This window comes from Centruroides vittatus, unplaced genomic scaffold (assembly GCF_030686945.1).
Source record: "Centruroides vittatus isolate TY-2023 unplaced genomic scaffold, ASM3068694v2 scaffold_464, whole genome shotgun sequence".
Classification (NCBI taxonomy): Eukaryota; Metazoa; Arthropoda; class Arachnida; order Scorpiones; family Buthidae; genus Centruroides; species Centruroides vittatus.
In genome coordinates this window covers 1,143,525-1,156,288 of record NW_027122710.1, presented here as the reverse complement: position 1 = coordinate 1,156,288, position 12,764 = coordinate 1,143,525, and the positions used below count along the sequence as shown (strand labels likewise).

Sequence of the window (12,764 nt, the reverse complement as noted above, 5' to 3'; positions counted from 1 at the left end):
TTAGAGGATTCGCTCTGTATTACACACAAGAAACTGAAATTTAAAAAAAGCACTAAATTAATTCAAATATTCTAATTTTTAATAATTTTTATTTTATTTTTTTCCTGTATTTTCAACAAAATTCTTTTCCTTTTTATTCTTTACATTAATTTTAAATAGTGTAAATTAATTAAAATATTTCAAAGATTTTTTTATATTTTTATTTGACTTAGAAATTAAAAATACTTTGAAACATTTTTATCTATTACTATTTTTATTAATTTTTTTTAATAAATATTTTGCTTCATTCAATAATTATTATATGATTCATAATTTGGTTTCTTGGCACTACCTTCAGTACAATTTAATTCTTTTGATAATTATTTCAAAATATTATAGATTAAGAAGAGTAAATTACTCTAGGAAATATTTGGATATATGATTTTAATGATCAGTAATCTCCTTATCAAAGGGTTGTAACTCCATACCTGATATTAGATCCAAAGAATAAGTGCAACTCCTGAGTATTTTGCTTTAGAATATTTACAATTTGTATATATTTATATATATATAATAAAGGAATTTACATGGGAATCATTGAAATAAATTGAAAATAAAAACTAGGTTTTCGACCAGAATTCTCATCAACAATTAATTTATATATAACTAACTACATGGAAAAATATTTTGTTTTTTTTTTCTTATCACAATTGGAGTACCCAGAAATGATATATCAAACAACATATTTTGTATAAGAATATGCTTTATATTAATATCAAAATTAAATATAAAGCATTAACAACATTAACAAAAAGAGAAAAAAAATAATATATGATATTAAAAAACTTGATTGAAAACATTTCATTCATCACAATGGGGTATATTCTATCACCCAAATTATAATGATTTTTTTATCAAATTAGACACTGATTTCTTGCATAATAATCATAGTTTTTTTTTGTTTTATGATGCATGCATATAATCTACATGATTTTAAAAAAGGCTTCTACTATGAGAAACAAGTGGCGAACAAACTTCTCCATGTGTATAAATTACAAATATCTTAAGAAAAAAGAATATTTGATATATATATATAACATAGGGTGATTCAAAAGTCTTCATATATACGAAAATGGTTCATTTATTACAAGACTACCAGCTCTAAATACAGTACAAACAAACTGTGTGGCTGCATGGGATGCCACAAGATAATGGACATAAAATTTATACTATTTATACATCAATTAGCAAGCCAGGGTATGCCAAAACCTCTCGCACAGATTGCAGATAAGGCTAGAGCTGATACTGATTATACAGTCACTCATAAGTCACAGAATATGATCTGCGAGGGTATCATTTAACTGAATGCATTCTCACTTGTGACAGATTCCTGTTAACATATCTAATGATATATGTGCACACACACTATAAATCCATTCCTTCAGGTAATTTGTGTTTTGTATGGAGACTTTTGAATCGTCCTATAAATAAAAATTCAAGATTAATGTTGTTTGTAATTTCAATAACTTCTATTAAAATTGTGCAGTCAAAATTGAAATATTCAAATATGTGAATTAAGAAATAAACAATAAAATAGAGAAACAAGTTTATATCTCATACAGAGTTTTGTACTACGCTTTCAGGTAATACAATTACTTTCAGGTTGGTATATTTTTTTAAATCCTTATCATTTCTTTATTGTATTAACAATAAAGAATTATTTTTATCTATAATAAAAGCATAAAGTTCTGTATAAATGTAGAGAATGTAGATTTTAGTCAATATCATCGATTCAAAAATAATCAATCGTGTTTGCTATTTGTACATTTGTTGAGTTAGCAATTATTTAATAGAATAATTTGAAAATTCATTTGTGAATATGACTAGAAGCAGAAATATAAACAGTCTATTTATACAATTATAAAAAAAATCAAATAAATTAGATATGAACAGAATTATGATTGATATATTACATAACTGTGTTTCATGAGTTACTAAAATACTAAAGATTAGCAAATAGAAACTATTATTAAACTATTTTTGAAAAAAAATGAAAAATAAAATTTTTTAGAGACTATTATACATACTACGAAATATTTATATTACAATGTATTTTTTACAATATGAATTCCCTTACTGGATGGGAATATAATAATAATTACAATTACGATGTTAAAAAGAAGGAAGACCCATCGTTAACATCTCAAATTAATTTGTGTCGTTCAGATTTTTTTGTTCGATTTATGATATCACGAATTGGTATTAACAGGATGGTCTATAGACGTATTCGTTGAATCGTCTGTAGAACTAGGCAAACCTTGCATATAAATATTCTCTTCGCTAATTGGTTTTCTGTCTTTATCTTCTTTACAGTGGCAATACTGTTCTAAATAATAAGAAAAGAGCAACATTTTTAATAAAAATTTTATTTATTTAATATATTAGATAAGTACATGATGTGTCTGAAAAGTTTGATGAATATTATAATAAAAACAATAAAACAGAAGATACATAGGAGTTACTTTTATTGGCCTTCAAAATACTCTCCTTGAAACACATCACACTTTAGATAACATTCATAAAGCTTTTAGAAACAATTGAAAAATTTTTGTTTGGGAAATGCCTTAAAAAACTGCTGTCACGTGGGCCTGAATTGCAGAGATGTCAGTAAACTTTGATCCCTTAATTACCTCTTTGAGGCAAGGAAAGAAGAACAAGTCTATGGGTGCAAGATTACTATGATCAACATTTCATGCATCCCTATCACCATTTTCCCCAATTTGATGCATGTTGTGCTGTTGTTCCATTGCACTTTGATGCCACCTCTAACACAGACTGTGCTCGAATGACTGTGACAGAAACCCACTTGCAGCCATGCATATTCCACACTAGAAGGCAAGTCCAGACATTCCCTGGATGTCCACATGCATGCTTAAACTTGTGGCATCTATTGCATTCAAGATTTCCTAACATTCACCAAACTTTTTAGACACACCGTGTAATATTAATCAAAATAATAATGCAAATAAACCATAAATAATACTTATTATTATTATTACTGTTTGAAAGATAATATTTAGTACAACTACCAACCCAACAACCATGAAATACAGAAAAAATTTCTTTATTCTCAAACAATTTTAATTGTCTTAAACAATCTTCTTCAGAAAATTACATTTAATCATTTAAGACTGAAAGACAAGAAGTTTTTACTGCATTTCATGGTAGTAGAATTGGTAGTTGTACTAGTGCAGTTTCTGTAGAAGTTAAGAAGTTAATATTCAGTACACTATGGGTAACATGACTTGCACCCTTGTGCCTATTTTAAATGAGTCAGATTCACAATGCAGTTAACTGACATGGAAAAGGAATGAGAGGAAGATGCTCCAACTTAAAACAGAATAATTATTAAGTCCATAAGCCAAAAACTTGAATCTCTACAATAATAGGTATTTGCAAGTAATTAACTATTGCATTAATTTATCTAAAAAATGTATGAAAAATATGTTTTTAAAGAATTCTTTACTTCATCAACAGAACTTTTCAAAAATATATGAAACAGTTTAAACCAGTACTATTTGAAGTTTGAGGTAACATTCATACAACCAGTTTTTAGGAGTGGAATATGGTTAATAAAAAATATTTCTTCTAATTACACTGGATCAAAAAAAATTATAAAATATGAAAAATTATGCTATGAACCACATTAATAATAATACTGAATATTTTATTCAACTTTAAGTGGTTTACAAAAAGATTTTTAAAACAATTTTAGACTGTCTAAATTGATAGCAAGACATGAATTGTGCAGAACAGAGTTTAGGAATTAATGAGTTCTGACATATACTTGTTTCATAAACAATTTTATAGTTTTATATAAAAAAAAGTAAGAATTTAAATGAAAAAAACATATTTCTAATAAGACGGAAAGGGGAAACCAAAGAAAAGGAAAATTAGAAGATGCAGAAGTTGGTCCAAACTGAAAGAAATACAGAAATAAAAGGAGAGGGAGATCCAAATTAAAAAAGAGCAAAAGTAATAGAAGCCCTCATAGAAATAATAGTCAAGATACAAAGGGAATGTTGATAGAACATATATCTTCATCAGTATTTTTAATAATAAATTATAACTAATTAAAATTCTTACCATTTGTAGGAAACTGATTAACATTAATATTACAGCAACATTCGGTAGTGGGAAAAAGACTTCCAATATTTGATCTGTTTTGAGTATTCAGAGAAGACTGCAATGAACAATTGCGATGCGTTTCATGTAAAAGATGAATTTGTTCTTTTGAATTTTTTAGTTCAGTTTTTAATTGCTTCCTCTCTTCTTCATGCTCTGTAATTACTGACTGAAATAAAATTTTAAAATATTTAAAAATTAAACAGTTAATTTATTTTTAAAATTCTTATAAAAGATCATTTATTTAAGATCTTTACATATTTTTCACATTTATTTTAAATCTAAACTTAATTATTTAGAAAAATCCAATGAAAAATGTGCTTAAAAATATTCAAATAGGAAGATAAATTCTAAATTTTATAATAAAATTATATAAGTGTGTATCTGCTAACTACAATGTATTATATTAAGATTTATTATTGTTGATCGTAGCAGATGATCAAACAACATAACTTGCAAGAAATAGTGTGAGATGGCTTTGCTTGTTGCACCACAGACTCATGGTATTGTTAATTCTGACTCACAGAGTTTTCAAATTCCTCACACTTTTTGTAAATTCTTTCACTTGATCACCTTGATTAAAAAATAAATAAGAATAAACAATGTATTGTGGCTGTAAACTGTATTGTCTGTTTTGTCCTTCATAAATTTTTCCCTTGTTTTTTGTTCTTTCTGCCTTCTAGAACTTTCTAATCTCCTTAATTCTTCTTTTCTGGAAGTAATAGACATTTCCTAGAATCACCAGCATAATGAATACGAGGTCACCTAAGGACATACAAGGTAAAGGGAAGTCACTTTTGAACTGGTGCCAAAGGGAGAGGATGATGAAAGGAGAGAATTTACAGTGTCTGATACCCAAGTAGATGGGTGAAGTCATAACTTTAAGTGGGAACTTTGAAATTCCTGGGCCAAAATTAGTGTGTTAAGATCAGCATCAAACTTGACTAGTTGCAAGTTTCAAATGAGCAACCTGCAATTTTGATACAAGTAAAAACCCTCAGGGCCCAAGGAAAAGAAGACAGAATTGTGTATTGTATGTAAGAAGCTTTCAAGTGTCTTTCATGACAACAGAAATACACGACTTGAGTACCTTTATTCTCTTCTATCTGCCATCTTTCCTACCTCTCGCCTCTATCTTCAATTTTCCTTCCTTAGTATAAGTTAGTATTAAGGATTAGTGATAAAGAAATCTTTTTGTAATAAGTATTCTCAATTATTTTGTATGAATTGCAATATTTTTTAATTGTCCCACTGACTATCAGGTTTAGGGTGACTGCTGGATAAACCACCTTAGAGTTGGAATCCATCTGAACTTGTATGAAGTGTGCCATACCATAATGTTGTAAATACCAAAATACAAAATTTTGCAGGAGAGGCAAAAAAACACTTTTTCTAGTGAATGAATTCATTTCAATTTTATAATAGATTGATAAAAAACTCACTAGGTTACAAATTCTCTGGAATATTGAAATGATGTAAATATAAGCTGTAATGTTTTAAATGCCCAAAGTCACATCACTTGTACTTTGGCACTTTAAACATTATGGTTTCACATAAATTCAACTTCAAAATACAGCCATTTACAGTGCCACTATTGTCACAATACTTTTTGCAGCAGAAAACATTGTGTTTAGAATAACTCTTCTTAATAGCTATATGTAATTTGCTATAAAATTAATGGACTTCACATACCACAGTTTTCAATTGACTGAAATTTCAGTGAACTGAAATTTCAGTCTACTTTTTATAAAATGAAATTGGTTTATTAATAGACTGAAATTTCAGTGAACTGAAATTTCAGTCTATTAATAAACCAATTTCATTTTATAAAATTTCAGTGAACTTTCCAATTGAAAACTGTGGTGTGATAAGTTTGTAAAATTTATCGCAAATTACATGTAGCTTTTAAGAAGATTTACTACAATATAGAATGAAAAGCAAATAATTATAATTGTGTTCAGAATTCAACTCTTCAATTAAGCATATTTAGAGAAAAATGACAGTGGCATTGCATGTTTTGTATACAGCAGTGCCGCTAGCTGTGTGAGTGCCCGTGTGCAATACTGATTATGCCTCCCCTGTTTAACTATGACTACCTACGCTGAGCTTGCCAGCAATACCAATTTGCCGCCCCCTGGACGTGCCGCCCATGTGCGGTGCACGCCTTGCACGCCCGCTTACAGCAGGCCTGTTTGTATATTATTATCATGCATAAATAAATTAATTTTCTATTGTCTACTACACGTGTTTCTTTTCTGTTGAGTGTTTGCCTTATCAACTAATGATAAAATCCTTTCTCAAATATTATAGTATAAAAACATAATAAATTATATATATATTTAGCCTTATAATAAATAGGGTTGGCATCAGGAAGGGCATCTGGCCATAAAACTATGCCAAAACTACATGGAATGTCTGCTAGATTACAAGTAAGTTATAACTGTGTTAGGCCGTCCCCCAATACGATACACAGCCATGTCACCCAAAAACTGTCAAATAGCTGGGGCTACCAAACCAAGGATGTGTTGGTGTGTGACGTGAAGTGTGAGGCTCCGTGGAGTATGCCATGTACGGATGATATTGTGCTGTGTGAACTTTCCCAAACCAAGGCTGAGAAGAAACTGGAAGATTGGAGGAAAGTTTTGGAAGAAAGGGGCATAAAGATTAGCAGAACTAAAACAGCTTATATGACTCTAAATGGTAGAGATGAGTGTAATATTAAAATCCAAAAGGTGCTGCTCCCTTTTGTTCTGAGTTTTAAATATCTTGGGACATTTGTCGAAATGGGAGGAGGATTGAACTCGGAGGTGCAGCACAGAATTCAATGTGGATGGATGAACTGGAGGAAGCTGAGCAGTGTGTTATTTAACAAGAAAGTTAGCTGCACTCTGAAAGGAAAATTGTATAAATCAGTTGTTAGACATGCAATGTTATATGGAGCTGAGACATGGGCAATAACAAGAGCCCAAGAAAGAAAGATGGAGGTGGCAAAAATGAGAATGTTGAGATGGATATGTGAGGTGTCAAGGAAGGATAGAATAAGGAATGATTTTATTAGAGGTTCTGTTAAGGTGGGCCCCTTGAGCAAAAAGATGCAAGAATGTAGGTTGAGGTGGTTTGGCCACGTAGAGCAAAGAAGTGACAATTATGTTGGAAAGAAGATCAGAAAACTGGTAGTAAAAGGAAAGAGGAAAAGAGGAAGACCAAAGATGAATTGGAAAGATAAGGTGGAAGAAGATGTGAACCAGATGGGACTTAAGAGAGAAGAAGCCTTTGATAGGGAGAAATGGAAAAAACATATTAGAGAAGGAAATGCTGACCCCATATAAACATGGGAAAAGGCAAAGATATAGAAGAAAAACATAAATTTTTAATGTAAATGAAATATATTTTGTTTTTAAAAATTTCATCTTTTAATTACAGTACAGTACAAAGTGTGTCTGAAACTTGATACTTCTCACACACAGATTAACTATTATTGAAATTTAATACATTAACTACATATTTTTGGATTTATTATCAAAATTATAAAATATTACATAAAAATGATCTAATAAAGAAATTTTAATTAGATCATTAAAATTAAATTCATAAAATACTGATTTAAAAGTTTTGTAAGCTTTTAGTGTAATATTAATTACTGATATACTTTTTGCTTTATACGAATTAAATTATCATAAAATATTAAAAGGATTAATGTACTTTCTTACCAGTAATTCTGTTAAACACTTATTTAAAGCCATTGATATGGATAATAATTTTTCAGGACACATCCCATGCATACCCATTTTTTTTCTTGTTCTTGCTTGAGACATCCCTAAATATTTTATATAAATTTAAAAACTAAAGTTTCACATGGAGAAAGCACAGTATTATTATTTATGTTACAACTGTAATTAAAAATTATAATAATAATCAATTAATATTTCAATTTTCTCATTAATTGCTAATTTTTGACAATTATATTCTAAAGAATTATTTATTATTGTACTTTTAAAAACAATAATACAGTAAGTGATCAGTTAATGAACAGATCAGTTAACGAACACTTTCACGAAAGATTTTTATGATCAGACAACAAACATGTGTTCGGATAACAAACACTTCACTGAACAAACAATAAAAGAAGCAACAGAAATAGCAAATACTGATTGATTTTCCCTTGTCTTCAGATAGCAATTTGAAACTTTTCAGAGTGCGGAAGATGTCGGCATCGATGCTCAATCTGATATATAGTGATCAGATAGTATTCCTCAAACTTTGAAATATTCCCTTGTAATTCCAGCCTTTCATTTTTCTGACAGAAACAATTCTTTTATAGTATTCGCGAGACTGTCAGGCAGGCACTTGTTAAGTTTTGCGTCAGTTTTTATTTTCGAAAGGTGAGAGTATAATAGTAAAAGTAGAGAGTGGGCAGAAGATGTCTGATGTTGCTGGGCAGTATGGCTTGAACAAATCTACAGTAGGGTGCAGTTCAACCTTATCTAAGAAAGGTACAATATAATCAAGAAGATTCAAGCAGCTAAAGGAGTAACAAAAATCACATCTGAGAAATAAAGAACATTGAAGAGCTTGTAATGGAACCTTAAACGAATCTGACAACAGAAAAACACCGAGAACTCTTGAATAAAGAACACCAAGAAACTCGGCGAGATATGTTTTCTTCCAAAAAAGAGGATTAATGCCGATATCTGCCATTAATTAAAGATCTTTTGAAGAAGTGGGGAATGTCAGATCAATGGTCTTAAAATGGCATACAAACCAGGTTGAGGTTAATAGGCTTGGGGATCTCTACAATTATAATCAATGTTCCCTCTAAGCTGTGTGGCTGTGTACTGCTCAAATTGTAGCCGTGCACAAGAATTTATGTCGTAATATTATTGTATGCCGCACATGCAAGCATGCACACTAATTTGAATTGTTGTTTACTTATTTCTCACTCTGTCTGCAACATGATTATTGCTACATATATTTCAATTAAATGCATTAAATCATTGACAAAAGATAATATTTTGTATGGAAGTATGTTTAAAAATAAATTTTAATCTCTACTTTATAATTAATTATATTAATTTTTATAGGAAAAAATAAGATTTTATATATATATATATATGCTCAGCAAAACTTTTTTTGCTCAGAGAAGTACATGTTCTGCTCATATACAAAAAAAAATTAGAGGGAACATTGATTACAATGTTATTAATTACTTCTGAAAATCCTGAAGAAGAGAGAAAAGCAATTGACATTAGACAGATTCTTTAACCCCCACAAACAAAAAAACATGACTGATAAAAATGCAAGACTGTGTATATATGTATTTTTATTATTATATGTAAATAAATGTAGTAAGAAAGTATATATTTTTTTATTTTTTGGGTTCTCCAGAACAAATTAATCAAATTCCCATAAAAACCTATGGTAAATTGATAATCGGTTAACAAACAATTCGGATAGCAAACAAAGTCTTGGAACGGATTATGTTCATTAACCAACCACCCACTGTAGTTATAAAAATATATACCTTCTGGACTAGACGCACTTATGGTATCTTCTTCAGTAACTTGTAGGGTATTATTGAGAAGAACGGAAAGCTGGTTTGCTGCATAAAAAAAAGTATACAAAATTAAAATAAAATGCAACAAAAGAATATTATTTATATAAATTCATTTAATTTGTCAATTACTTTAATTTACAGACATTATTATTTATGTAAGATATTCTTACATTGATATATGGCAGATAACAAAAGCTCCTTAACATTTTTGTTACCATCCATTTCATTCACAATCTATTAGAAAAATTACAAAATAAATAAAAAGTAAAAATATCTTAAGGAATTTTATAATATACTTTTAAAAGAGAAATTTAATTTAACGTTATAATTCATTATATTTTTAAAACTTAAAAGTAACTTCATAATTTCACTAGAAACAAATTAAAAGGAATAACTTTTTTAGTTGATTAATAGAAAAATCTAGTTTTCTATAATGCATTTCAATGTGATTATCAGTTATATTATAAAAACAAACGTGAATAGTTAAAAAGTAATATTAAGTATGAGTTTTCATGACTAGTATAACTTGCAATACAATGAGTTTTGATAATCTGACTTTTGGTTACCTACTTTATTCAATATTTTCATGATAATATTTATAGTAATACATATAGTAATACATATAGTAATAAATATAGTAATACATTTATAGTATACATATAAATATTTATAGTGTTATATTGCTCATACATATTTATTGTTTGTTAATACTATTATATTGCATGTGGTAATGATTTATGTTTGTACAGTAAATTCCATAATTTTTATTGTATTTTTTTTTCTTCTTAATATAATTTAATTGTTTGAGAAGCATGACAATTGAAAAAGAAAATAATTATTCAATTGAAAGAATTGATTTTATACCACTGGTCTTCTATTAAATTTACAATTTGTTTCACCTCTAACTCACTATTTCCAACAACAGAAGATTAGCAAAATGTTGGATAATCAACGTTTTTTGTTAATTTCACAAAACTATTGAGCTCATTTAGATCAGAAAATCTGGATTCTACTATATTGAAAATAATTATGGATAAGGAATTTACCAATTGCTATGAAGGATTTGGATTCAATTCTTATTTAGGTTCTTCTGATTTTTTCTATTAATAATTTTAATTGGATTCTTTGTATTTTCAAATTATATTTGTAATTAAGGTCGATTAAGTACAGGACATCCAATAATCAATCTGCAGTATTCCTAAAACTAAAATTTCACTGTAATTTGTTTCATTTTTAAAAAACACACCAATAAAGTAGTTTTTCTTTTTAATATAAGCATATTGAATTAAATTATGTAATTTTTGACTTATCAGCTCAAGTTTATATCATTAATCTTGTTATGTTCACATAATAAACATACCAATTGATATTATATATATATATATAGTAAGGTGTTAAATCTTAAAGGTGTTGTTATATATTTATGGTAATGATAATTTATAAGGAGTTAATTTTTATTTATATCACATATATTATTTTTCTTTTATTTATAATAAGGATAATATCTGGATTTTAAAAAGTAGGTAATATTGGAATTTTAAGTAAAAATTGAGATTTTAAGATACCATATTACAAATACAACTTTGAAATCTGTGATTAATGTTCTGTTAAATCAAAAACAAGCTTATCAAATATATAATTCAAATATTAAAAATTTATCATGTCAGTTTATCATGACAATTATTGAATTTTTTAGAACAATCTAATTCTAAAAATGTATTATCAGTATTTTTGCCTTTAAAGTTCATTCCTATGACCAACAGCACTGTAACAAATTTTGATTTCTTGTGAAAGTCTCAAATTACAATTATAATAAATGTATAAATGTATTATAACTTATAACAAAATCCATAAACTATGAGAGACATAATTATCTTCTCATACTAAGTAACTCTTACTAGTTAAAATTTAAAAGCACTGTCTATCAATGTTAATAAACTTTAATAAGTAGAACACAAACACAATGAGCATTATTTATTGTAAAATTGTCACAATGCCAAGCTGCAATTTTTAATCATATTTTTAATTTATTTAATTTAAAATATATGCTCTCCAAATAATCAATAGTAATGGCTTGCCCCTGTACATCATACTTTTCCTTTCAAATTAGAGTTGTGCTGGTCATCTGTCTAACACACTTAGCAGAAAATGTTTGAATTGAAATAACACAATTTCTGGTTTTCATCAGAAGATTGTATACAGTTAATTGGGTCTTCTGCCCCTAAGGTTTCTATATCTGATCTTGTCTTTCATCTATATAACTCCATTCTTGAGATTAGGGAAAGGCAAACGGATGGAAAACAGTGGGAATTTATAGGTCTACAACTTTTTCAAATTGCAACCCAAAAAATGTAAAAATTATGCATGTACTTTTGATATTTGTCAAATGTTTTCTTCAGGTGAAAAGAAAATAAATTTTAGAACTTGTATAGTTTTTGTATTTGCTATACTTGTGTTCTACTTATTGAAGTTTATTAATGCTGATAGACAGTGTTCTTAAATTATCTGATCTATAAAGTCTATATAAAGTCTCATGCTATATTTAATTAGTAGTGATTTAATAAATAAAGTTAAAAACAAGGAATTTTTAAGTGTCAATTGGTCAAAGTTCCAAACTTTTGATCAAGAACATTGACCATACTCTCTCTATGCATTTCATTAATATTGAATTAAGGAAAATTCAACTTTTAAACTTTAATATGTTTTATATTTTCTTTTTTTAATATATTTAAAAAATATCTTTGAAATTAATATGCATTGTTTTATATTCTCTCATTTTTACATTTATAAGTTAATAAGTAGTACTGTCAAACAAAATTTCTGGATTACTTTTGGATACTATTAATAATTAAACATCACGTAATTTGACCTAAAGGTAGGATTTGGGTGCTATGTCTTGATAAATTTAATTATGAAATATTAATTTAATTATAACTAGAAGAAGGCATTAAGTGCCATCAAGAGATATAATAATAATGCTATAATAATGGTAATCTGGCAATTGTTTGACATTAATCTAAAATATTAGATTAATGGATGTTTATAT

The 12,764-nt window shown here is 27.9% G+C and overlaps 1 protein-coding gene across 3 annotated transcripts in view; it reads right to left on the bottom strand.

Moving 5' to 3' along the window:
• Window positions 1–234: 234 nt before the first annotated feature.
• The window catches only part of LOC136989302 (rho guanine nucleotide exchange factor 11-like), a 110,048-nt gene continuing 97,518 nt past the window's right edge, over window positions 235–12,764 (bottom strand). For all 3 annotated transcript variants that reach the window (XM_067287423.1, XM_067287425.1, XM_067287424.1), the window contains exons 14-18: window positions 9,889–9,952; window positions 9,686–9,763; window positions 7,875–7,981; window positions 4,126–4,333; window positions 235–2,365 (exon numbers count right to left, since the gene is read on the bottom strand). In XM_067287423.1, coding sequence (XP_067143524.1) covers window positions 2,229–2,365; window positions 4,126–4,333; window positions 7,875–7,981; window positions 9,686–9,763; window positions 9,889–9,952 — 594 coding nt within the window. In that variant the 3' untranslated portion in view covers window positions 235–2,228. The remainder of the gene's footprint in view (window positions 2,366–4,125; window positions 4,334–7,874; window positions 7,982–9,685; window positions 9,764–9,888; window positions 9,953–12,764) is intronic.